This window comes from Oryctolagus cuniculus, chromosome 3 (genome assembly GCF_051225735.1).
Source record: "Oryctolagus cuniculus isolate XC-2025 breed Fujian yellow rabbit chromosome 3, ASM5122573v1, whole genome shotgun sequence".
In the NCBI taxonomy this organism is placed as follows: domain Eukaryota; kingdom Metazoa; phylum Chordata; class Mammalia; order Lagomorpha; family Leporidae; genus Oryctolagus; species Oryctolagus cuniculus.
In genome coordinates this window covers 6,533,284-6,560,848 of record NC_142869.1, presented here as the reverse complement: position 1 = coordinate 6,560,848, position 27,565 = coordinate 6,533,284, and the positions used below count along the sequence as shown (strand labels likewise).

Below are 27,565 nucleotides of genomic sequence, written 5' to 3'. Positions count from 1 at the left end.
ATGAAATCAGGAAGTGGGATGAGGAGCCTCAGGGTCTCCACTGCCACCCTGGGGGTGCCCTGCCCCTGAAAAGCAGCTCTGGGCTGCTCCATGGCAGGTGCAGCTCCCTCCACGGCAGGAAGACTTTCAGGCCCAGCAGTGGGCTCCTGGGACGTCCTCTTTGGGGGCACGGGGTTTCCTGGGAAGATGCCGGGGCAAGTGATGGCTGAGTCACCTAGCAAGAACCTGACCCAAGCCCGAGGTTAACTGACTGTCCGATAGATACTGCCACTCAGAGCGGCAGAGGTGCTCAGAACAGATTTACCGAAGGAATGAACGCAGAATGAGTTGATGCCTCAAGTCTGGAGGGGTGAAGCGCCTGCCAGTAACGACTAAGTGTGTCTTACAGCGGCTGACGGGAACCGTTCACTGCCCCTGCTGGTGTAGGGGTAACCGATCAGCTTGTCCACGGAGGCAACCATTCATCTGTGGCCAGGGCTGCACTGTAGCCAGCTCAGCTGTGCACTGCCCACCTCTGGGGCTGCCTGTTATGTCCATGACAGCGCGGTGGAGCCCTCAGGAGCTGTGCTACGCTCCCACCCTCAGCCTAAGGCAGGTACTTCATTCTATCCTCTCTGATAGGGGGCGTTCGTGCCTGGTCATTCATTCATTCACTGATTTGTCCACTCATTCCTTCATTGTCAGCTGGGGGATGCTCCAGGTGCTCTGGCCCTGAGGAGGCCTCTGGGAAGAGGCTAAGCCGAGCCGAGGGGTGGATGGAAACTGTGCGCGCCGTGCGGTGGAGGGAGCGGCGGGTGGAGAGCACTTCCAAGCCCCCCACTGCTGTCCTCAGACTCACTGGTACACAGTCATCTTTCTTTCCAGTGCCCCTCCCAGTATGGTGCTGGAGCCATCCTCAACTTAAAGATGGGGAAACACAGGCAAAAAACCAAAACAAACAAGGAAGTGAAGCCTGTACTTTCTTCTCCTCACGATGCTACGTTTTCCTTTCTCATCTTAAACGAATCTCAAGTTACAAGCACGGTACAAAGAATTTTTTATTTAACTTTTCCTCCAGTGGCTGACCTGACGTCCCTTCATCCCCAAATACTTTAGTGCGTGTTTTCCACAAGCAAGGGCTTGCCCTTATAGAACCGAGACGCAACCATAAAACCAGGAAGCTGTGGCACAGCAGGTTCAGCTGCGGCCTGTCACCCGGCATCCCCAGTGGGAGTGCCAGTCTGAGTGCTGGCTGCTCCGCTTATGACCCAGCTCCCTGTTAATGCGCCTGGGAAAGCAGTGGAGGGAATCTCACATGTTGGAAACTGATCCCTACATTGGTGTGTGAACGGCTGGCCGAGGCCATGGCATCTGGAGGAGGGGTCTTTGGGAGGCGATTAGGGCTGGGTGAGCTCAGGGGGCTGGGGCATGATGGTGCCAGCGGCTTTGCCCAAAGAGGAAGAGACCTGAGCTGGACCTGTGCTCTGTCTCACCATGGGTGGCCCCCACCAGGTGAGCTGCAGCAGCAGGCCCTGGCCGGATGCCGACACCTGGCTTTGGCCCTTCCCAGGCCGCAGAGCTGTGGGCCAGATGAACTCCTACTCTGTCCAAACTGCCCCTGCGGTGGACTGGACTTGACTTGGCTCCTGCACTCGGCAGGACTTCAAACCCCAGTCACAAGTTAATGGCACTAAGAGAGCAGAAACTTAACCCAATCACAGCCTCGTGGGAAGGCCCTAGGTCCCTAGGGGCGTGACCTCGGAAGGTTGTTCTCACCAGAGGGCTGGGCCAAGCCCAGGCCCTCTGCTTCCTGCCTCATCCACGCACATGGCACCATCGCCCTCCACGGTCCTCACCACGTGGCCAGCCAATCGCTTTTCCGATCTTGGACTGTGAACCTCCTGAACAGTGAGCCATCGGCAGCTTGACTCGGGTATTTCCTGCAGGCCTGAGAAGCCCGTGCACCTGGTCTCAGGTGTTTTGTGACAGCCACTTGCAATGGACCAAGACACAGAATGTGGAAGGCTCAGGGCTGATGGCACCCAGAACCTCTCTGTTCTGCCCGTGTGAGGACAGCCCCCACAAGGACCAGGCCGGGCTGCTCAGGGCAGGGCAGGGCAGGGTCTGAGGCTTGGGGTCCGCTCTCCTGCCTCCATATCTTCCCAGAGGCAGCCCACTAGGGAATAATTAAAAAAATTCAGAATTTGAAAAGTTTAGAAAAAGATAAGCCAGTGTGATACAAGTGTAATGCATGAATGATTGACAGAACCAATAAAATTGTAGTTTAAGTTTGGTTTAAGTTAATCGGAACTAGGGCAATAAAAAGTTACAGTTATTGTCAGTCAAGTAAATAAAATAAAAAGGCATTTGAAGGATTGCAGGCAACAAGAAACAGGAAATAAAGCTGTATGTTGAAATCCCAAACCCTGGAAGTTTAGCAATTTAAATTGTGAGATAAAAGAGAAATAAAAGGGGTGCGGTAGAGGAGGGGTTGGCAGTGAAGTGAAGCCAGAAGCACTGAATTTTTTTTTAAGATTTTATTTATTTATTTGACAGGTAGAGTTACAGACAGTGAGAGGGAGAGACAGAGAGAAAGGTCTTTCTTGCGTTGGTTCACTCCCCAAATGATTGCAATAGCTGGAGCTGCGCTGATCCGAAGCCAGGAGCCAGGAGCTTCTTCCTGGTCTCCCACGTGGGTGCAGGGGCCCAAGCACCTGGGCCATCCTCCACTGCTTTCCCAGGCCACAGCAGAGAGCTGGATTGGAAGAGGAGCAGCTGGGACTAGAACCACTGCCCATATGGGATGCCAGCGCTGCAGGTGGAAGATTAACCTACTACGCCACAGCACTGGCTCCAGCACCGATTTTTTTTTTTTTTTTTTTGACAGGCAGAGTGGACAGTGAGAGAGGTAGAGACAGAAAGAAAGGTCTTCCTTTGCCATTGGTTCACCCTCCAATGGCCGCCACGGCCGGCGCGCTGTGGCCAGCACACCGCGCTGATCCGAAGGCAGGAGCCAGGTGCTTCTCCTGGTCTCCCATGGGGTGCAGGGCCCAAGCACTTGGGCCATCCTCCACTGCACTCCCTGGCCACAGCAGAGAGCTGGCCTGGAAGAGGGGCAACCGGGACAGAATCCAGCGCCCCAACTGGGACTAGAACCCAGTGTGCCGGCACCGCAGGTGGAGGATTAGCCTAGTGAGCCGCGGCACCAGCCTTTCCAAGATGTTTTCCTCTGTACCCTGACGATCTGATTCCTTGTGAGTGTCTGAGCCTCTGTGTGGTCACCTCTGACCCAGGGCTGTGCTGGGTGAGGGCGGGGGCAGCCAGGGAGCTGCTCCAGACCTGAGACAGCCGCCTCGCCCCACAGCCCACACCACAGCAGCCTTGTGGGGCAGGTGGGGAGGGAGGGGTCTGTCCCTTCCACTTACAGAAAGGACACTTTAGAACTGCTGAAAACAAGACAGACCTGCCCGAGGTATGGGAAAGCAGCTACAAGACCGTGACCCTACGTCAGTGGCATTTGTTCTGAGACAGTGTAAACAATCTCAGAGCTAAAGGATTCGATTCTCTCTGCTGTCAGCCTGGCCCCCAGGTCTGAGGGCCTTCGAACGCTCCAGTGGCCTTTAATTACCCCGCGCAGCGGGGTCGTCCGTGCCAGGACCCCGGCCAGCACCCGAGTGGAGGGACGAGAGGCGGGTAGCTGGTGCTGCCCCGCGGGGCCCTCCGTCTTCCGTCTGTTATCTCCGGAAGGCACCTGTGCGGCCATGGTGTCTGAACAATGCTCTGCTCCTGCTGCACCTGCCGGAGCACGCGCCTGTCCTGTGACACGGGACCGGGCTTGGCAAGAGCCTGGCCTGCACAGTCCCTGCCATACCACCAGGCCAGTCTGCTCAGGGGTGCCTGCGAGCGGCTACCGCATTCACTCATCAACCATCCACACGTAGGAAGCCCCTCTGACGTGTCTCGGGCTAAGCGCTCAGGAGAAGACAGGATGTGCCAAGTCCTGCCTGAAAGGAGCCTAGAGATAATGCTGCCTGGGCCGCCATGGCCGACAGTGGGAGCTCGGGATCGTGCCAACCTCCTGGGAGAAGAGTCAGGACTTTTGAATAAACATAGTAAGAACAGAACTTGCTGTTAGGAAGGTATTGCGAGCTCCCGGGTACTCATCACCCCCCCCCCCCCCGTCCCCTTCTGCATTCTCTTGTCTGTGAGCTCCAGCCTCAAGCTACACCAGCTGTGTTTGGGGTTGGTTGCCAGTGATGGGGGCAGGGAGGCAGCGAGAGCAAGAGGATTGGGGTTTGACGGCACGGCCCTGCTGCCCTGCCCTGCCCTGCCCTGCCCTGCCCCGCCTGCTGCAGTCCTGCGAAGCCCACGGGGTGCAGCAGCCCCCAGCCCCATCCGTGTCAGTCCTAGCCAACCAGCCGTGACAGCTCCAACCTGCCGGCTGACCCACGTGACAGCCCTGTCTGCACATCTAAACCCCTTCCCGTGTGCTGCCCAACACCCCTCCCTTCTGTGTGGTGGAAACGGCAGGTTTGGGGATGTTGCGAACACAGAACCAGCATCAGCTAGAAATACGCAATATGGCTGCAGGATGGATGCGTCCCATGCGTCCACTGGGGAGTGAACCAGTGGATGGGAGACCTCTGTCCCTGTCTCTCTCTCTCTCTCCCTTAATTTGAAAAAAGAAAATGCATGTTTCAAGTCAGGCTCCCAAAGCCCATTATTATCATTACTGCCAACGTCGAAGTCCAAGACGTTTTCTTCTTATTTTTTTTTTTTTTTTGACAGGCAGAGTTAGACAGTGAGATATTATAATGATCTATAAAGACATTAGATCATTATAATAAAATTATCATAGCCAACACCCCCTCCCATGGTGCACCTGAAGACACGACCCTTTCAAGATTTCCACAAAAAGGTGCAGAAATGGGTGGAATCCAAGCCCCGCCTCATAAGCCCCCCCAGCCACCCCCTGCCCCGTGTCCCCAGAAAGTGCGAAGGACGGCTCCGGGTCCTGCTGATTGCAATTCACACGCCACACTTGTTCCTGAACGCGCACTTTCGCTCTACATAAACCTTGCTTTGCTGCTCACCTTGAAGTCTCTTCACTGAGACTTCGTTGAATTCTTTCTCATGTGGGGACAAGAACCCGGAGCAAGCCCAGCCAGGAGTCATCCCACAGTGCCGACTCTTCTCCCAAGCATAGCTCCCATTGGCAGCGGGGATGGTCGCACGCATTCTTGACCTTTCAGCTGATTGGCCCAGAGAGAAACAGCAGACTTTTCCCTTAGAAATTCTAGACTCAGGCACAGATGTTTGGCAAAAGTTTAGACTCTACTTGCCATGACCACATCCCGTAGTGAGTCCAGGCTCAATCTCTAATCCAGCTTCCTGCTAATGCACACCCACAGGGGAGACCTGCATCAAGTTCCCAGCTCCGGCTTTGACCTTGCCCAGTCCTGGCTGTTGTGGGCATTTGGGAAGTCAATCAGTGGATGGAAGATCTCTCTGTCTCATCCCTTCTCTCTCTCTCTCTCTCATCCCTTCTCTCTCCTCTCTCTCTCTCTCTGCCTTTCAAATAAAAATAAATAAATAAAAGATAAATAAATTCTAGACACAAAAGCCAGTCTCTGTCTGCTGTTGGAGCCAGGCAGGAGGTCCCACTGGCTGGGGCCGTCATCTGGGCCGTGCACAAGCTGACAGGCAGCGGGAAGAAGCTGTCTGGGGAGAGCAGCAGCAGAACGGAGCAGTCCACAGACAGAAGCCGGGAGGAGAGGGCCCGGGGCCCCTGGGGAAGAATGGCCTGGCTGGCTCTGGGCGACGTCTCCCTCCTGGGTCTCCTCTCTTCCATGTGGACTCTGTGGGCTTCCAGCACCCTTGCCACGGCCTGCTTCTAGCTGAACCAATTGGCTCTTTGCGGTCAAGGCAACCTTGACCAGGGAACAAGGTGGAGCTGTCTGTCTCCTTGTGTTCAGCAGTGCAACCGGCATCCTTGCCAGTGCAATAAACCAGAGCAAGAAAAACACGTAGAGGACATGAGGGTCGGAAAGATGGGAATAACACCGTCTTTGTGCACAGATGGCAGGGTTGTGTGCATGGAAAACCCAAAGGGATATACAAACAGACCATTACAACTCCTAAGCAGGGACCGGCGCTGTGACGTAGCTGGTAAAGCTGCCGCCTGCAGCGCTGGCATCCCATATGGGCACCAGTTCCAGACCCGGCTGCTCCACTTCTGATCCAGCTCTCTGTTATGGCCTGGGAAAGCAGTAGAAGATGGCCCAAGTCCTTGGGCCCCTGCACCCACGTGGGAGACCCAGAAGAAGCTCCTGGCTCCTGGCTTTGGATGGGCACAGCTCTGGCCATTTTTTCCATTGAGGAGTGAGCAAATAGATGGAAGACTCTCTCTCTCTCTCTCTCTCTCTCTCTCTCTCTTTCTCTCTCTCTCTCTCTCTCTGTCTTCCTCTCCCTCTCTCTCTCTTTCTCTCGCTGCCTCTGCCTCTCTGTACTATGCCTTTCAAATAAGTAAATAAATAAAACTTTAAAAAAAGATGTATTGCACTGTACTACTGTATTTAAAAAGTAGGGTTACAGAGAGAGGTAGAAAAAGGTTTTCTATCCGCTGGTTCACTTCCTAAAATGCAGCAATGGTCAGGGCTTGTCCAGACAGAAGCCAGGGGCCCAGGACTCCATCTGGGTCTCCCACGTGGTGCAGGGGCCCAAGCACTTGGGCTGTCCTCTGCTGCTTTCCCAGGCGCATTAGCAGGGAGGTGAGTCAGAAGCAGAGCGGCAGGGACTCGAACCTGTGCTCTCCTGGGATGCTGGCTTTGCAGGTGGTGGCTAACCTGCTGCAGCACAGCGTGCTGTTCTGAGATAGGTAAGTGCTGCGGAATGACTGCTCCAAGCTAGCTCGCATGTGCACCAATTCCCAGATTTATGGATAGGGCAATGCAATCGCAACCAAGATCCCAGAAGATTGGGGGGGGGGGTAAAAATTGACAAACTAATTCTAAAATTTACATGGAAATGCCAAAGACTTAAAATAGCCAAGACTGTCTCAAAAAAGAACACAGTAGGAGGGCTTACCCTACCAGATTTTAAGACTTAGCACAAAGCTACAGTATTTGAGGCGCTGTGTGTTAGCACAAGGGTAGGCAGATAAATGAAACAGAAAAAAGACGAGAAATAGGCCCACAAGTCTGCAGTCCGTGGGTTTCTGTCCCCTGGGGGTGGGGGAACAGAGTTAGAGAGTGTGCGAGCTCTGAACCCCCCGATCATTCCCCAAATACCTGCCACAGCCAAGGCTGAAGTTGGAAACGCAACCCAGTGGAAAAAATGCAATTACTGGAGCCATTAGTGCTGCTCCCAGGGTCTGCATTAGGGGGACTGGAGTCAGGAGCTGGGTATCAAACCCAGGCACCCCCGTGTGAGATGCGGACACCCCAAGAGGGGGTTTTAGTTTGTATTTCCCTGGACTGACAAGGTCGAGCCATTTTTCTGTGTATGCTGGCTTTTCATGGATGTCGTGCAGTGTCTGTCCAAGCCATTTGTCCTTTTCTTTTTAATGTGTAGGAGTTCTTTGAATATTTTTAATATAAGTTCTTGGTCAGATGCGTGCACCACAAATGTTTTTTTTTTAACCAGTCCATGATTTATCTCTTAACTTTCCTGCCTTTTAATGAATAGATTAAAATTCTGATGAAGACTAATTTATCGATCTTCTGCTTTGATTATCTTTTCCATTTATTATCTTTCTATTTTAAAAAATTTATTTATTTATTTGAAAATCAGAGTTACAGATAGAGTTACAGATAGAGAAGGAGAGAGAGAGAGAGAGAGAGAGAGAATCTTCCATCTACTGGTTCACTCCCCAGATGCCCACAATAGCCAGGGCGGGGCCAAGCTGAAGCCAGGAGCCAGGAGCTTCTTCCGGGTCTCCCACGTGGGTGCAGGGACCCAAGGACTTGGGCCGTCTTCTGCTGCTTTCCCACGCGAATTAGCAGGGAGCTGGATCGGAAGTGGAGCAGCTGGGAATCGAACCGGTGCCCATATGGGATGCTGGCACTGCAATCAGTGGCTTACCCGCTGTGCCACAGCGCCGGCCCTTCCCATGCTAGCTAAGAAGTATTGGACTTCAAAGTCACGAGGACGGCCCCTTCTGCTTTCTGACGGAAGCTTGCACTTCCGTGTTTCGCACTCACACCCTGTGGCCCAGCGTGGCCCTCTGGCTGCTAGAACCGTTCAGTAAGGCCGTCTGGGAGTGGGCTCAAGAAGCCGAGTCCCTGCCACTTACACGGAAGACCTGGATGGCGTTCCTGGCCCCTGGCTTCGGCTCCACCCAGCCCTGGCTGTTGAGAGATTTGGGGAGTGAATTAGCAAATAGGCGCTCACTCTCTCTCTCTCTGATTCTCTTTCAACTAAATACAAGTGAGTAAATGAAAGAAAAAACCCACACCCGGAGAAACTATAATATATTAGAATGGATGCGATTACAAAGTCCGATGCTTGCAAGTCTTGGCGAAGATCCAGACTAGAGCGACCGGGAGTTGATAGATGGCTGGCGGGAGTGTGAAGCAGTACAACCGTTTCGGGTAATTACTTGGCAGTTTCTGACAAAACTACACACACACCCCTCTTACCTTGGCGTCAGCACTCCTGAGCCCGACTGCGTGGATGTCCTACGGGGTCTCTGGGGGGAACTCAAGGTCAAGGGCTCCTTTGCAGAGTCTCCGTGTTCCTGTGAATCTGACATGTGAGAAACGGAGCGAGTTAGGAAACACGCATCTCTGCAGGCAGTGCTCTCTGGGACGAGGACACGAGTGACAGCCCCCGGGAGGAGAAGGGGGAGGAAGGGGCAGGGCCTTCTTCCTCTCAGCCCCGAGTGGGATCTGCTGCACCTCGTGCCGTATTCAGTCACCTGGGACAGCAACCCGGGAACACTACAGTTGTAACACAGGAAACTTCAGGTGTGCGCGGGAGGGTGAGCAGGTGCACCTGTATGTGCACACACGAACCCACACATGCATGCACACACGTACCTGTGCACATGTGTATCTGCACACACCTGCACACCTGCACACATGTGCACCCCACACACATGCATACCTGCACACATGTGCACACACATGCACACACACCGGTGCACATGTCTATCTGCACACATGTGCACCACACACATGCATACCTGCACACATACATGCACACATGTACCTGTGCACACGTGTATCTGCACACATGTGCACCTGCACACACATGCACACCTGCAACATGTGCAAACATGCACACATGTGCACACACATGCATGCACACATGTACCAGTGCACATGTGTATCTGCACACATGTGCACCCGCACACACCTGCACACCTGCACACATACATGCACACACGTACCTGTGCACATGTGTATCTGCACACATGTGCGCCTGCTCACACATGCACACCTGCACACATGTGCACCCGCACACACATGCATACCTGCACACATGTGCGCACACATGCACACATACACCGGTGCACATGTGTATCTGCACACATGCGCACCTGCACACATGCATACCTGCACACACATGCACACACAAACACATACATGCACACATGTACACGTGCATATGTATATCACATACATGCACACATGTACACGTGCATATGTATATCTGCACACATGTGCACCTGCACACACATGCATACCTGTACACACATACACACACATACATGCACACACGTACATGTGCACCTGCACATGTGTACACGCACACACATGTATACCTGCACACACACAAACACATATATGCACACATGTACACGTGCATATGTATATCTGCACACATGTGCACCTGCACACTCACAAGCACATCTGAGATCACAACCGTAGACACCAGCCTCGTCACTGTCTTAGCAACACAGCTGTAACCATCGCTGTCATTTCTGTTTAGCACTGGTAACTTGGCAACCTTTCACATGCAACACTGTAGCATCACATCAAAGGGTGAGTCTGACACCTTCCCTTGAATGAGGGCTGTCCTCTGGGGGACACCGTGTCACTGCTCTGGTTTGGATTTGAAAGGGTACCCACTGGGCAATGGGACGAGGGGGCTCCTGTGCCTTCCAGACCCCAGCGGCACGCGCGCCTGTTGCTGGGGAGGGGACCAGAGGAGCCGCGTGGTCAGGCGGCTGCCACTCATCAGTGAGCGAGAGCCAAGCATCTTCTCCCAGGACTTTGGATCTGGAGGGGCCCAAGCTCCCGGGCCGTCCTCCGCTACTTTCTCAGGCCATCAGCCGGGAGCTGGATCAGAAGTGGAGCAGCAGGGGCTCGAACCGGCGCTGCATGGGAGGCTAGCACTGCAGGCTGTGTTTTCTGAAAAAAAACTGAATATGGCAGGAAGACCCACTGGGTAGGTACCTACCCATGCCTAACCAAGTCGGCCCCTGCTCTCGCACTCTCTCTGGCCACATCCTCTACCTTCGTTCCAGTCCCTGCCAATCCCCCACCCCACCACGGAGGGGTCCAGTTCTTGCCCTGTACTGGCCCTGAAGCCTGAGACACAGGGAAAGGCCCTCGGTCCGACCTCCAGGGTTCCTCGAAGGTCAGAGACTTGAACTTGCCCTGTGTGTGAGGATGTGTTTTTACTTAAATTCACGACCATCTTCCAGCACACACAGAAGCTGAAATACTTCCAGGGGTGCCATCTCTGGATTTTTCTCTCTTAATTCTGTGGGACACAGGGTCTCAGTTCCTGTCCGTGGAGGGCACGGTCCAGCAGCATGGTCAACTTCCCCACACCACGTCATCGGGCTGCTCTGGCCGGCACAGTGCGAGACGAGTGACTGGCCAAGGCCGGGGTCAAGGCCTCCCTGGCTTTCTTGGAACTACAGCTGGTCTGCTGGAGAACACGCCAGCACCCTGGGGCTGACCCGCTCGTGGAGGGGGGGGGGCGTCCTCGTCCTTCTAACCCCAGGTGAGCCACAGCTGACCACAGGGGTCACACCACGGGCCCTCAGAATCGTGAGAGGTAGTGAGGATTGCTCTAGGTCTCTGTGGTTTGCAGTGCAAGGCGTAAGGGATATTTTTGAGGGCGTTTATGAAGTGCCAGGGTATGCAGCCGTCTCAGGGGAGCAAACTGCCCCGTGGCATCTGTTGTGCCCCAGAGGCCTTGAAGGCAGCACTCGCAGGCGCTAGGAGAGGCCCCCAGCGCCAACACTGCCATCTGTACAGGTTTCAGGGTTTCTTTATGCTCAGCCAGTGCACTCCTGTTTTGAAGATGAAAGTCCCAGGAGCGAGGCTACGACACTGAGGACGCTTGTGACACAGGGGGCCCCAGGTTTCAATCTCACTTATTTTCAGGGCAGCAGGAACCCTGGGGATGAACCAGGAATGGCAAGGATAGGGATGGACCTCAGCACTGTGGAGTTCCCAGGCCCAGATGGTTCCAAGTCCCCATGTAGAATGCACCTGCGGCTGGCGGGGGATGGGGGCGGGGAGGCTTGGCTGGGTCCTGGAACAGGAAGCCGTTTGCATAGAAGTCAGTCTCATTGTATCATTTGGGTCAACGCTCTTTCCTGAAGTACACACCTCATCGTGTTGGGGGAACTGGAAAGTTAGATCTCAGCTCACGTGTGGCACCTGCTGGACCTGTCCTCCCGTCCCCGATGGCTTTCAGAGCCTTTCATTTTACCAGCAGCCTTCAGCGCGGACGAGTGAACGACCAGGCAGAGCCGGGACCCCCGTCCCTGGTACTGACCTGCCAGGCGGCCGGCGTTCCGCTCCCGGAGGTCTCTGGCTTTGCTTCTGTGTCTCATGGCACGGTTGAAGATGGAGTTTCTCTGAATTGGAATGTAGCAGCGGGGCTCCTCATCTTGGACCTCGTGGTCTGAGTGAGCAGGGTCCTCTTCTTCTGAGAGCAACTGGGGCCTCATCTCGGCCAGTTCACCGTCAGTTTTCCACGAACCAATCACCGGTTCCCTCTGGGGCTTTTCCAGGTCTTCAGATTCTTTGATTTCCATGGAAATCCATCCATTGGTTTCTCAATAGAATGATCAGTGGTCAGCAACCTCCCCAGACATCGCTGGGTCCGAGCGCTGTAGAACAGAAAGAGAGAGAAAAGGGATCCACTTTTAGTCAGAATCAACAGACTAAAGATTCCATTCCAGGGGTCGGCACTGTGGTGTAGCAGGTAAAGCCACTGCCTGCAGCGCCGGCATCCCATATGGGCGCCGGTTCAAGTCCTGGCTGCTCCTCTTCTGATCCAGCTCTCTGCTGTGTCCTGGGAAAGCAGTAGAAGATGACCCAAGTGCTTGGGCCCCTGCACCCACATGGGAGACCCAGAAGAAGCTCCAGGCTCCTGGCTTCAGATTGGCCCAGCCCTGCAGTTGTGGCCATTTGGGAAGTGAACCAGGGAATGGAAGACTGACTCTCTCTCTCTCTCTCTCTCTCTCTCTGCCTCTCTGTAACTCTGACTTCCAGACAAATAAATCTTTTCTTTTCCATTTTTTTTTACAGGCAGAGTGGACAGTGAGAGAGAGAGAGACAGAGAGAAAGGTCTTCCTTTTGCCATTGGTTCACCCTCCAATGGCTGCCGCGGCTGGCGCACCGCACTGATCTGAAGGCAGGAGCCAGGTGCTTCTCCTGGTTTCCCATTTGGTGCAGGGCCCAAGTACTTGAGCCATCCTCCACTGCACTCCCGGGCCACAGCAGAGAGCTGGCCTGGAAGAGGGGCAACTGGGACAGAATCTGGCGCCCCGACCAGGACTAGAACCGGAGCCGCAAGGCGGAGGATTAGCCTATTGAGCCGCGGCACCGGCTCCAGACAAATAAATCTTAAAGAAAAAAAAAAAAAAGATTCCATTCGAGCACAAATTCCCCTCCCATTTGGACTGGAATCTGGAATAACCCGCCCACATCCTGGCAACCAGGTCTTTGTCAATGAAAAATCACAATTGCGGCTTTGCAACTTGGATGCATTCGTGTGTCTCGTTTTGTAATTGAGGTGTGTTTATATCATTCATAGGATGCACTCGTGGTGGAGAGATTTAAAGCGCCTTATATAACTAATGTTCAAGTAAACATTTCTTGAATAATTCAAGCGAAAGAGTAGCAAAAACAGTGAGAAGACTGGGGAAGCATTGGAGAGACACAGAGAGCTGTGGGGAGACCAGAGGGAGGGCCTTGGCCAGGGACTAGACTTGCGCCCCAGGGGGACAGACCTCAGCTGGTGGCTTTGTCCCCTGTGTGTGTGTGTGGGGGGGGGTGTCACTGGCCTCTCTGATAGAAACAGGCCTGGCAGCTGTGGGAGATTACAGACCCCACCCCACCCCACCCAGACGTCCCTCACGGGCTGGGATCACAGGATGGCTTCATCCCCTCCAGGCTCACCCACATGCCCATCACCTGCACTGGGACCTGTCACAGGACAAGGGTGCCAGAGGGAGGAAGCAGGACTGTGCAGGCCAAGCCATTTCTTTGCAGCGGGGAGGAGGGACTGACTGTATTGAGCCTTGGATCGAGGTGCGAAGCGGGGACACCAGGCTGCGGTTTGAACACGGCTTGTCCCCTCTGGGGCTCAGCTGACTCTGGGCTGCTGCGGTGGCCATGTTGGGAGTGGAGCCATCAGGAGGAAGCGGTGCCTCTCTTGGGGAGGGGGTTCCTTGTCTCGAGTGTGGGCTGAGGCTGCATCTCCTGTTTTCTCTCCCGCATGCCCGAGCGTTGTCTTCCCAGCCGCACCACGAAGCAGCACGGAGCCCCCACCGGAAGCCAAGCAGATGCTGGCGGCCTGCCTGTGGGGTTCCCAGCCCCCTAGCAGTGGGTCGGGGTGAACTTCATGTCTCCCAGTCTCGCGGCTTCTGTGGCAGCGACCTAGTAGCAGCCTGGTGATCCCTCCATGCTCTCCACCTAGCCAAGGGCTTGGAATCTGGGGTCCCACGGCCACTGTGGAGTGTCGGGGTACACTGGCCGGGTGTCGGGGTACACGGGCCAGATGCAAAGGCCGGGTGGGTGAGGACGCTTGGCTTCCCGGTGCAGAGCTCCCATCAGGTCTCAGGCACGTCCCTCTGGTCCCGGCCCCTGTTTCCTGACCCATGGAAGCTGGGGTGTGCACTCTGGGGGCAGCGAGGTCCTGTCCAGGTGGTGAACGTCACTGCTATTTCAGATCAAAGCGTGCAGCTGCAAGGTCCCATCTCGGCTGCACAGCGGATATGACAGCTTCCCAGGAGCACCTGGGACGAGGACGCCTGGGCATAAACTGGGCAAGGAACCACAGCTCCAGTGTGAAGGGTGATTTTCACCCACGACAGAGGAGGTGACTATCACTCAGCCAGAGGAGGTGACTATACTCAAAGCTAAAGTGCTATCGAGCCATGTGAGAGAACGAGAGAGAATGAGAGGGGTTTCTATCTTGACCAGATGAGCAGGGACCCCTGCCCTCCCTCTGGTGGGCACCCACCTGAAACGTGGCTGAAGGCCAGGCAGAGAGGACTCAAGAGAGACAAGATCAAGTTGCCTCCATCTGTCCCCAGGGGCGCAGCAGGGGGTGGGAGATGAGGACCGTGGGGAGGCCAGGGCTCAGCACAATGTGGGACAGAGACTGCTTCACAGTGTGAGTCCCAGAGCTGTCCCAAGGGGGAACGGCGGGGGTAGAAGTGGGGGTGGGGGTGGGGACACATCCCCTCACTTCTCAGCTTGCAGCTGGGTCTGACGATGGTGAGTGGGCAGGGTCTCCTGGGGTGGGTGTGGGGGTGGATAACATAAGAAGGAGTGTGTGTTGGGGTCCGTCTATGGGGGGGGTCTCAGAGTCACATCGGTGGGGAGTGGGTGGCAGCCCCTAGAAGTCCTGGGCAGGTGGGTCGGGCGTGGAGAGCCTTCTGGGCAGGTATCCATAGGTGTGTGGTGAGTGAGCCAAGGGCAGGGCTGGGGTGGGGAGTGGGAGGGAGCCCAGGGCTCTGCCGACGGTGGATCTGGGAGGGGCAGGTGTGGAGCCGCCCGTTGGCAGTGACACTGCCATGGGAGCCAGGCCGGTCTGGGGTTGGAGCGTGTTGGGCTGGGGGTGTGGGGCTGAGGAATCGCCTGGAAGAGAAGTGCAGCCAGAAATTCACGGCTGAAGTCGGGCTGGGGAGGCCATCCTGCTCTGGCCAGAGGATCCTGCAGGCCTCTGTGCAGTGGGCCTACCACAGGCTTTACTTTCTTGGGCACTGAAAGTTGTAATCTTCCTCCTCCTCCACCTCCTCATCATTTTAGTCTGCATTTAAAAATGGAGTTATTGGGGCCAGCGCTGTGGTGTAGTAGGTAAAGCCACTGCCTGCAGTGCCAGCATCCCATATGGGCACTGATTCGAGCCCTGGCTGCTCCTCTTCCAATCCAGCTTTCTGCTATGGCCTGGGAAAGCAGTGGAAGATGTCCCAGGTCCTCGGTCCCTTGCCACCATAGGGAGACCTGGAAGAAGCTCCTGGCTCCTGGCTTTGGCCTGGCCCAGTTCCAGTTGTTGTGGCTATTTCAGGAGTGAACTAGCAGATGGAAGACTTCTCTCTGTCTCTGTCTCCTTCTCTCTCTGTAATTCTGCCTTTCAAATACATAAATAAATAAATATTGGGGGAAAAGGTAGAAACGGAATCAAGTAATGGTGACCAGGAGGTGGGCCTAGTGGGAGGTCACAGGGGCCGGTCTCGGGAGATGATGGTTTTAAAAGCCCAGGTCAGGCCAAGCCACTTCTCTGCTGCCTGGCTCGCCATATCCTCTTGCTTCCACTGGGGCTTGGCTGCCCAGCGCCTTCATCAGACACCAGCCCAACGGGGCTCCTGGATCTTGGACTTGAACCTCCAAAACTATGGTCTAAATAAGCCTTTTCTCTTAGATTTCTCAGCTGTTTCATTGAGTGATGAAAAGCTGACTGATAGAACCATCTTTAAGATCATTACACACACACACACACACACACACCCCGACACACACACACAGGAAAATGAGTCTAATTACCTCAACTACTGACCATTTCAGGCAAATGTGCTGGAAGTCTGGGATATTGCTGTAGTTGTTTTCATTCATACTATGGTGTCCAACAACTGGTGGAAAGCCCAAGCCCCCCAGCCCATCTCTAACGTGCTAGGCCCATGAGTTTCGGCTCCTGCTGTGAGGTTGAGTTCAGAGTGGAGGTGCACACGGCGAGCTTCGTGATTGGCAGGGTAAGGGCTCAGGGAAAGACACAGTTGCCAATTCTATCCACTCATCCATTCATCCATCCACCATTCCATCCATCCATCCATCCATCCACCTGTTCATCCATCCCATCCATCATCTCTCCATCCATCCATCCATCCATCCATCTGTCCACCCATCCATCCATCCATTCATCCATTATTCCACCCATTCATTCATCCATCCACGATTCCATCCATTCAACCATCCATCTCTCCATTCATCCATCCATCCATCTGTCCACCCATCCATCCACCTCTCCATCCACCTGTCCATCTGTCTATCCATCCACCTGTGCATCCATCCATCCATCTGTCCAGCCATCCATGCATCCACTCATCCATTCTTCCACCCATTCATTCATCCATCCACGATTCCATTCATTCATCCATCCATCCACCTGTTCATCCATTCATCCATCCATCTCTCCATTCATTGATCCATCCATCCATCCCTCCCTCCATCCATCCATCCACTTCTTCATCCACCTGTCCATCCATCCATCTGTTCATCCACCTGTTCATCCATCCCATCCATCCATCTCTCCATCCATCCATCCATCTGTCCACCCATCCATCCATCCATTTGTCCATCCATCCATTCTTCCACCCATTCATTCATCCATCCACGATTCCCTCCATTCATCCATCCATCTCTCCATCCATCCAACCATCTATCCTATCCCATCCATCCATCTGTCCATCCTTCCACCCATGCATTCACTCAGCAAGCACTCTGGCCACTGGCTGATCCTCTGACCCCTGTCTTTGTCCCCTACTCAGTCAGCTGGTAGCACACAGCAGCCCTCTGTCAACCTTCATTGTTCACAATGAATGAGTGCATGGGTGACTGTCCTTAGGACTCACAAGCACTGCGGGGGTGGGGGGGTGGAGTGTGGAAATTGGCCCTGTTTCGTGGACAGGAAGCTGTGCTCTGGGGTCTGGGGTCTTGGTAACTTGCCTGGGACAGCACAGCTGGCTAACGGGTGGGGAGGCCAACAGGGTGTCTGTCTGACTCATTCACAGGAGTGCAATCCTGTGTACGCGGGCTGACGGCGGGCCTGGGCGAATCAGAGGCAGGAGCAGGGCTCCTAATCGGTGCCTCGGTGCTTGCTATGTGGCTCTGGCCACCTGAGCCAAGAGTGAACGCGCATCCTCCCGGCAATGGGCTGCAGGCCAGGGACCTCCCCTGCGTGAGTCAGTGGCCTGAGAGATCGGGAGACAAGGGGAGGAGGACGGCGGGGGGGGGTGCCCGCTGTTGGGGCGGGGTGGGGAAGGCATATGGGCGCGGGGAGGGGGCTTCCAGACCAGCGTTTCCCAGACTTCGGTAGCTCTCGCTGAAACGCAGATCCTGTCCAGGTGGGTCGGCCAGCCGACACCCACATGGTCGGTCAGCGCCACCCGCAGGCCAGCGAGGTCCTGCAAGGGGGGAAAGGCAGCCCCAGTGCTGGTGTGGGACGGAGAGGGCCCTGTGCTGGCTCTGCCCGCCTCTGCCCCTGCCCTGGCTGGGCCTGGTGGGTGTCTGCCACAGGCCAGAGATGGCTGGGGCCAGGGGCTGGGGCAGGTGTTGCCCCTCATTGTCCCCTGTGCCTCTTCCAAGTGCAATGCAGCGGCACGGTGGGGAGAGGGTGGAGAAGGTGGGGGAGACTCCTGAGCAGGGCAAGTGCCCACGTGGGGCCCGAGCAGCCCCTGATGGGGGACATAGGGGGAGGGGCCTTGGCAGGGAAAGTTTTGGCGGGAGCAGATCACAGGGGGGCTGCAGCACCAGGGGCTTTCACGGAGGGGTGGCCCCCTGGGCTCTGGCTTCCACCCAGCAGGGAGCAGTGTGTGGGGACACTGGTGACACTGGCACCTTGCCTCTGTCTTCAGAGGAGGCACCAGGACACCAGAGGTGACCAGGAGGCACATTAGGGGTCCAGGCAGGGCAGCAATGACAAGGGTGGCCTGAGAGAGGGCCCCTCCCCTCCCCCCAGTCCTTGAGGCAGAGGCCCCCAGGCCACCTGCGTTGTTTCCCTGACAACGACACTCCCTGCACCTAGGCCTCTGCCCAGCTTAGTGCCGCAGGCCCGCCTGGGGCTTCAAAGACAAAACCTTGAACTGGCTCCCCTGGATGGAGGCAGCAGGTGGCACAGGAGGTGCTTAGAGGAATTTCTGGTTTCCCGGAAAAGGCCCCACTAGACAAGTAACCTGGGAAGCACAGACTCCTGCAGGGAGGCGGAGAACAAACCTGGAGGATTTAAAGGGGAAGTTCAGAAACTGGGGAGCAAGCCGAGCCGCGGGAGGCCCAGAGCAGAAAGAGGGAAGAGGTGAGCTGGGGGTGAGGCCTGGAGGCTCGGCTGGCTCCGCCCCCACCCCCCCCAGCTCTGCCCCGTGGACCGCAGGGCCACTTGGAGGCAGTGCCAGTTTCAGGAGGGAAGGGGGGGACCCCAGATGTGAGAGAAGGGTGGGTGGGACTTTAGAAGCAGGACTAGGGCTGATGCAGTTCACAGAAGGGGCAGAAGGTTTGGTGGCTGAAGGGGTAGCCAGGACTTTCAGGTAGGGTTCAGGTAGGGGCTGGACCTGCAGGGCAGGGTGAGGCGTTGCTGGGTCGGGTGTGTGGCCCGGCCTGGCCTCTCTGATGTGTATGCGTTGGGCCCTGAGGGGAGGAACACAGAGAGCCAGCCTCAGGGTGGCAGAGCTTTCTGATGGGGCTGGCATCCTGGCACAGTTAAGGACCGCCTACAAGGCTAGCACCCCGTAAGAGCAGTGGTTCGAGTCCCAACTGCTCCGCTTCCAACCCAGGTCCCTCCTAATGCACCTGGGAAAGCAGCAGAAGATGGCCAAGTCCTTGGGGCCCTGCACCCACGTGGGAGACCCGGATGGAGTCCCAGGCTGGCCATTGTGGCCCTTTGTGGAGTGAGCTGTTGGATGGAAGCTCTCTCTCTCTGTCTCTGTCTCTTTCTGTGTCTATGTAACTCTGCCTTTCAAATCGATAAAATAAGTCTTTTTTTTTTTTAATAGAAAGCTTTCCAGTGGGATTTGTTTTTGGCTTGCTCTTGGCTCAAGAGAGGGAAAAGTACAGATTCATCCTGGGGTCCCTTGGGGCCATTAAACTAATGAAGCCGGAAGTTGAGGTTAGAGGGAGGTGGGGGCCTTTGGCAGGAAGTTCAACTTGAAAATGGTCCATGGTGACAAAGCACCAAGAAAGCGACCTTGTCAATCAACGCAAACTCGGAAGGTACAAAATAAAAGGGTTTTATGTGGGGTCTTGGGAACTGCAGTCATGTCTGAGTCAGAGACACCAGGAAGGCAGGAAAAGCGGGGGCTTGGACGGGGCACTTGGCGTGGAGAAGGGGCAGGAGCCGCGCGGCCAATACAAGGGGAAGAACAGAGTGCATAGCGGAGTGGAAGGGCCCAGAACCTCTGGACACAACACCGTCGTCTGATTGGTTACGTGGGTGCAGGTGCTGGAGGTCAAAGGGTGGAGGTGACTCAGGTCGCATTCCCTGACTGCAAGTCATCTCCTGCAGGGAGGAGAGAACGCAGACCCAGGGACATGAGGGAGCGCCCTCCAGGATGCCGAGTTCCAGGCCTCTGCACTCTGGAGCCGCTCTCTTCCCACAGCCCAGCCCCAGGGACCGTCCACACGGAACTCGGCAAGTGGACAGAAAGAGCCACACAGTGTCCTTGCCTGGGAAAGGAGGGGTCAGGCGCGAGCAGGTACAACAGAACTCGCTGACGTGAATCCCACACCTGAGACGCAGACGGATGGACAGAGGTGGAGGCGGGCTCTGCGTCCACACATAGACACTGCGGCGGGAGGAGAGACCAGGTATCCTTGTGGACAGAAGTGGCCAGGGACAAGCATAAGGGGCAAGAGGGGTCACAGGTGGGGTCTAGGCTGCGGAAGGCCAAGTGTAAATGAGCCGACGTGGAGGATGGAGCCGGAGAAGGCCTTGGGCCAAGAACGGTGCCTGTGCGGCAGGCGTAAGGCAGACGACGGAACTTTTGAGCAGCTTTGAGCCCAAGACTTGGAAACCTGCTTCCTGGCACACAGTGAGTGCTTAGCCCAAGGTGCTGGATGAAGGAGCAGCTGGCAACGAGGAAACTGGGGTGAACTTAGAGATGGGGGGCGCGAGGAAGGCTGCCAGGCCCCCAGTGACACCCCCATCTACTGGAGGGGCAGGTGCTTGCCGGGCGCCAACGGGCAGCACAAGGCCTGTCTGGCCCACACACGCGTCCCCTTCCTTCTGGTGTGTGGGGGGAGCTCCAGCATTTGTCCCCTATTGTCCGAAGCACAGCGCAAACTCTGGCATGAAACAGCTGCTTGTGTAGACCCCAGTTCCCCCGCACTCCCCTAAAAACAGTGCTCAGGTCACCAGTCATCGGGGAAATGCAGACGATAAGCACAACACGCGATCGCCTCCCTCCTGTGAGGACGGCTGCCACCACAGAACAAAAGACAGTGCGCGTCGGGGAGGGTATAGAGATGAGGGAGCTGGCACACCTGTGGGTGGAAATGGAAATTAGTACAGCCACTATGGGAAATAGCACGGAGGTTCCCCCCGAAATTAGAAGTAGAAGTATCCTATGACTCAGCACTTACAGGGATGCAGTCAATGGAGTAGACCTGCCCCGTGACTCAGCACTTCTGGGGGTGCATTCACAGGGTCTTGACGCAATCTCTGCACCCCCAGGTGGGCTGTGGTCTGATTGAGAGCAGCCGTGACACAGAGACGAACTAAATGGCCGTCAGTGAGTGACACACACCAATGAAATATTATTTAGCCAACAAAAGATGAAATGCTGCCATTTGCAATCAAACGGATGAGCCTGGAAGACTGGTGCCATACAGAGATAAGAAAGGGCGCAGACACTTCGCCTACTGCCAAAGATGCTGGTTGGCGGGCTCACATCCCAAGTTAGGGAGTACCGGGTTCAAGCGCCGGCTCTGGCTCCAGACCCCTGGAGCTCAAGCACACTGGGAGGCAGAAGGCGATGGCTCAAGTGCTTGAATCCCTGCCACCCACGTGGGAGACCTGGATGGAGTTCGTGGCTCCTGATTTTGGTCTGGCCCAGCCCTGACCATTGTGGGCATTCAGGGAGTGAATACGTAGATGGGAGTGCGCTCTCTCTCTCTCTCTCTCTCTCTCTCTCTCTAAATGCATTTTTTCAGTAAAGTTCTTTTTTAAAAGTAATTTAACTTACATGAGCGGGTCTTCAAAAAATTCATGGAAATCACATATGGTGAAAAAAGGATGCACATAAAAGTTCTTTGCACCAAAATAAACTTGTCTATTAATTCCGTTTTCCCATGGACTATTGAAGTGCCGTCACATGTGGAATCTAAGGACATCAAATTCAGCGAAGCAGAGGGTGGGACAGTGGTTGCCAGCGGCTGGGAGAGAGGGGGTGGGAGATGGCGGCCAAAGGGCACGGACTGCAGTTAGGATGTGAGCAAGCTCCGTGATGGCGAGTGTGGCTCGGCTGGGGGGGTGGGGGCATGTCCACTGCTCTGCTCGGAGATGGCGAGTGTGGCTCGGCTGGGGGGGTGGGGGGTGGGGCGTGTCCACTGATTTGATCACAGTAATCATTGCACGTTGCCTGCACGCATCCCATGTATCAAATCACTACATGGCTTCCCTGGAGCATTCTCAGTCTCAGGTAATTAAACAGTGAAAATGCTGGTTAATTAAATATTGAAAACCTTATGAACAGTTTCTAAATCGCAAGGTGAAATCGGGGGGCAGCAGAGAACAGTGATGGCAGCTGCACGCGGAGCAGGATCTTTCCTGCTCGGGAACCGCCGCGGAGCCCATCCCTGCTGCAGCTTGGATCTGCCAGCGTCCCCGAGGCAGTCCTGGAGGAGACGCGGCCCCTGCAGCAACCCCCCTGGATTAAAAAGAGAGAAAGAAGGGAGGAGCCTTGCTTCTGGGGGTGCACCTCCCAGGGAACCCTGGAAAAGTCTGGGGGCCCTGGCTGTTGCAGGCATTTGGGGAGTGAGCAGTGGATGGAAGATCACTTTCTCTCTGTTTCAAATAGCAATAATAGATAAATAAACCTTTCGAGGAATAAAATGAGTAGCAGAGAGTCTTAAATGCAGACATGAGCCAGCTCTAAAACCCAAAAGAGGCAGGGAGGTGATGGGACCCGGCCAGGACCCCCAGGACCCCCAGGAGCCCCCAGGACCCCCCAGGAGCCCATCTTCCCACCAGGGAGACGCTGCCCAGAGGAAGGGGACTGTGAAGCTGCTTCAGAGATTAGATTCCCCTGGATCCAGAGATAGACTCAGAACGGATCGTTAAAGGAGATGTTTTAATCCTTTAGCAAAATATTCTCAGCGTGATGTACATGAAATTGAGGCAATCTCGCCCGCGCTGGGAAGTCCTGCCACAGTACAGCTCGCAGGAGATCAACTGACAAAGCAGACTGCCAGCGCCCGGTGAAAACCTCTGGAGACGAGACTGGCGGGCAAATGGCACGCGTGAAGGGCACGGTGAGTCCCACAGTCACGGCACAGCGAGCAGGCGGGGGCTCCAGCGGGACAGGGGCCCTGCTGTCACCACCACCATCAGCGACACTTGTTTTCTGTCTCTTCCTCTTTTTTTTTTTTTTTTTTTTTTTTTTTTAAGATTTACTTATTTTAAAGGCAGAGTTACAGAAAGGGAGGAAGAGATGAGATCGAGATGGAGATAGATAGAGATGATAGAGAGCTTCCATCTCCCATCTGCTGGTTCACTCCCCAAATGGCCACAACGGCCAGGGCTGGGCCAGGCCAAAGCCAGGAGCCAGGAGCTTCATCTGGGTCTCCCACGTGGGTGCAGGGGCCCAAGCACTTGGGCCATCCTCTGCTGCTTTCCCAGGTGTGTTAGCAGGGAGCTGGATAGGAAGTGGAGCAGCAGGGACCCCACCAGTGCTCATGTGGGATGCCGGCGTCACAGGCTGTGACTCAACCCACTGGCCTCAGCAACGCATTTCTGGAGGTTTGTGTCTGCTTGATGAAATGCAAAACAAATAAGTTTTCAGAAAAAAAAGAAACAATCATAATTTTTTTTATTATCTGTGGAAATAATATGAAGCATTTATTTGATATATTGGACAAGAACAGAGCCAAGTAATCCAACACTACTGCAGCATTACAAAAGAATCATCCCCTCACCAGAGTGTGAGATTTCAGTGTAATCTGCTCAAGGGTGCGTGTCATATAAAACATGGTAAGACTGCCGCTGCCCTGCCAAGTGCTTCCAGTCCCTACCCAGGTCCTACAGAAATACTGGTGGTCCCAAGTTTTATTGAAATAAATCACTTTATTTTTGAAAAATAAAGCATTTAAGGACAAATCAAAATGCCTCAGTAACCATATATCCAACTAAACCTTCATCTATTTAAATGAGTTATATATGCTGCCAACTACTAACCTTTATTTCACTCACACTAGAGCAATAAATCTTCTGTACTTATGTATCTTCCTCGCCCAATTATTCAAAGGAAAAAACTCAAAATGATTAGCAAAGAAAAATGGAGGAATTAACACCCTTTTTAATTTGTTTTAAACATTTTTAAGGTTTAAAAAGTTTAAAGTTAAACAATCATAATTTGAAAGTTACATGGTTTATATGACTAGAGAACCCAGAAAGACCAAATGAAACTGTTGGAATTAGAAAGAATTCATCCCAGGTCCAAAAACAGTGTAGACTCGCTGCCTGTCAACAAAAACAGACGCCAGTCACGGCAGTAAAAGTAACAAAACCAGAAGACTCAAGGTAGTTCTTCTTCTTCTTCTTCTTCTTCTTCTTTTTTTTTTTTTTTTTTTTTTTACAAAAATAAATAAATCTAAGGCCCAGTGCTGTGACATAGCTGGCAAAGCCACCACCTGCAATGCTGGCATCCCATATGGCACTGGTTCAAATCCCAGCTGCTCCACTTCCCATCCTGGGAAGGCAGCAGCAGATGACCCAAGTGCTTGGACCCCTGCCATCCATGTGGGAGATCCAGATAGACCTCCTGGCTCCTGGCTTTGGCCTGGCCCAGTCCTGGTTGTTGTGGCCATTTGGGGAGTGAACCAGCAGATCTCTCTCTGTAACTCTGCTTTTCAAATAAATAAATCTTAAAAAAATATATAAATTTAAATTTTTTTTCACTTTATTTGAAACACACACACAGAGAGACGGAGAGAAAGAGAGAGAGAGAGAGGGAGAGAGAGAGAGAGAGAGAGATCTTTCATTGGTAACTCAGTTCCCAAATGCCTGTAACAGCCAGGACTGCCCCAGGCCAAACCAGGAGCCCAGAATTCAATCTGGTTTCCCACTTGGACAGCAGAGATGCAAGCACTCCAGCCATCGTTGCTGCCTCCCAGGGTGTGCGTCAGCAGGGTGGGAACCCAGGGCGTCTGATCCGAGATGAGGGGGGTAGCCCAGGCCCTCCTTTTACAAAGGATACATAACATTGCATGGTTTTCATCACGCATACCGCCATGCTTTGAAGATTTAGCTATAGTGGAGTGGCTAAATCTAGCGAGTTAACAAATGGATTACCTCATCTGGTTGGCATTTTCCTGGGTAGAGAACATAACATCCAGTTTCTACATTTTTAAAGAATCCATCATGTTACCAACCACAGCCACCTCACTGCACTGTAGACCCCATGAGATGCGCTCCTGTCACCTAACTGTAGGGAGAGCACGGGGGAAAGGCTTCATGACATTGGCCTTGGAGAGGATCTTTTGGACAAGAGCTCCAAAGCATGGGCAGCAAAAGCAAAAACAAACAAATGGGGTGAACTGAACCAACAAGCAGAGGAAACAGCAAAGAGACAGCCTACAGCAAGGGGACATGTTTCATCGAACCAGGAGTTAATATCTGAACTATTAAGTCGCTCACACAGCCACATAGTGAAAAACAAACAGGCATAACACAAGGCCGAGTAACCACGTTAAAATCGCCGAATCGACCTTTCTCAAAAGAAGGTACGCAAATGGCCAACAGACGCATGAACAGGTTGTCCACCATCACTGACCATCAGGGCAAGGCACGTGCTCACTACAGCGAGCTAGCACGTCGCCCCAGTTAGAACAGCTATGACCAAAAACCAAGAGATGACAGGTGTTCGCAGGGCTGTGCAGTGTACTTGTGCACTGTTGGTCAGGATACAAAATAGTACACCCACTATGGAAACATCACGGAGGTTCCGGAAAGAATCAAAAGTAGGAGCACCGCATGATGAGCACTTTAATAAAAACAAACTGCCCAGAAGGTTGTACATTACAAAGGCAAGGCTACAAGAGGGGGCGAGTATGTTCAGAGGCCGTTGGTATTTTATGAATGGAAAACCATACTACACATACGCCAGTTCTCTCTGTTAACAGTTTTAGTGGCAATCCAAAGCCCTCATCAGAATGTTCAGACAAAATGATGGGCAGGCAAGATTAGCTTAAACCTTTTGAGAAACAAAAATAATAAAGAGAGCCTACTTGTCCCAAATGTTACAAAAAGTTACAGTAACGAGAAGGACGTGCTATTGGTATAAGACAGTCAGTGAAACAGGACGGCCGGCGCAGAACTGAATGCTTACTGTAAAAATGCTGTTTTATACAGGAAGCATCACGAATATAAAATAATGAAAGGCTTACAAAGCAGGACTAAAACATCACAGAACCAGACCGATGTCTTACTAACACAGAAGTCCTCAACAAAACACCAGCAGGTCAACCCAGTAATATATAAAAAGATTTATACCATGACCACCTAGGCTTTATCCCAGTAGTGCAGGTTTGATGTAACATGCAAAATCAATCAATGTAATGCGCCCTGTGAGTGGGTTAAAGGACGGAAGTCACATGTCATATCATCTCATCATCTCATCACATCATCAGACGCAGGCATCAAATGGCAGTTGAGAAAATTCAACGCCTTCGGATAGAAACACTCAACAAAGCAAGCATAGAGGCGCATTCTAACCTGAGAGAGGATTCTGGAAGCGCCCCAGGTAATCTAGCACAGTACCAAGTTGTGAAAGACTGGGTGCTTTCCTTTTATGATCACTTTATTACTCCACGTGGTAATGGGGGTTCCGGCCAAGGCAATTAGTCAAGAAAAAATTGGAAAGGAAGAATTTAACTATCTCTATTCAGAAACAAAATGATGTTGTACATAGAAAATCCTGAGGAATTCAGTACAAAAAAAAAGTTGTTATAACTAATAAACAAGTTCAACAAGGCAGCAGGATATAATTAATATATAAAATTGATTGCATTTCTATACAGTAAGAAGGAAAAACAAAAATGAATTTTAAAAATTTCAATTACAAAATCATCATAAATAATCAATACGAATAATTTTAAAAAGTGCAAAGCCTAGATTCTAAGAATTACAAAATGTTTTTTAAGTAAATTTTAAGAATACCTAATAAATAAAGACATCCCACTTTTAGGAATCAGAAAAATTAACATTACTAAGATGGCAATATTCCTAAATATATATGTACAGGTGCACATATATATACTCAGCACAACCCAATTAAAATATCAAGTGCTTTCTTTGCAGAAATTGATAAGCTGATCATAAAATTCATCTGAAAATTCAACGGATGCACACCAAAACAATCTTGAAAAATAACACAAAGGTGAATTCACACTTTTTGATTTCAAAGTCTACTACAAAGCAGTATTAAGATAGTGTGGTTCTGACACAAGAATAGACCTAATAGGCAATAGAAAAGGATTGAAAATCTATAAGTAAATGCGCACGACTATGGTCAAATGAGTTTGGCAAGAGTGCTCAGACCATTGAGTAAGAAAAGAACAGTTTTCAACAGGTGATGCTGGGCCAACAGAGTGTCCATATGCCAAAGAATGAATCCGGACCCCTACCCCACACCATATACAAAAGCAGCTTAAAATGACCAAAGATACCCTTGTAAGAACTCAAGCTAAAAAGCTGTTAGAATGTACGCAAATCTTCATAACATTGAATCAGGCAATGATTTTCCAGATAAGACACCCAAAGCACAAGCAATGAAAGAAAGAAAGAAATTGGACACCATAAACATTTAAAACATGTGCATTTCAAAGAACTCCATCAGCAAAATTCTCACAGGGGCCAGCACTGTGGCGTCCCTGCTTCCCCAGCATCCCACATGGGTGCTGGTTTGAGTCCCGGCTGCTCCAGCTCCCTGCTAATGGCCTGGGAAAGGCAGCAGAAGATGGCCCAAGTGGTTGGATCCCTGCTGCCCACATGGGAGACCCGGATGGAGCTCCTGGCTCCTGGCTTAGGTCTTGTCCAGCCCCTGCTGACGCAGCCATCTGGGGAGTGAGCCAGTGGTTGGAAGATCTCTCTCTTTTTCTCTCTCTCTGTCTCTCCCTCTGTCTCTGTAGCCCTGACTTTCAAATAAGATAAATAAGAAATTCTCACAGAACAGAAGAAAATAATT

At 53.0% G+C, this 27,565-nt stretch overlaps 1 protein-coding gene across 1 annotated transcript in view; it reads right to left on the bottom strand.

Annotated features, from left to right (window-relative positions):
* Positions 1-27,565, bottom strand: part of NGEF (neuronal guanine nucleotide exchange factor) — a 101,205-nt gene that overhangs the window by 58,251 nt on the left and 15,389 nt on the right. Inside the window, exons 2-3 of the mRNA XM_051834194.3 lie at positions 11,719-12,055; positions 8,619-8,724 (exon numbers count right to left, since the gene is read on the bottom strand). Of these exons, the coding sequence (XP_051690154.3) occupies positions 8,619-8,724; positions 11,719-11,980 (368 nt within the window). The 5' untranslated portion in view covers positions 11,981-12,055. The remainder of the gene's footprint in view (positions 1-8,618; positions 8,725-11,718; positions 12,056-27,565) is intronic.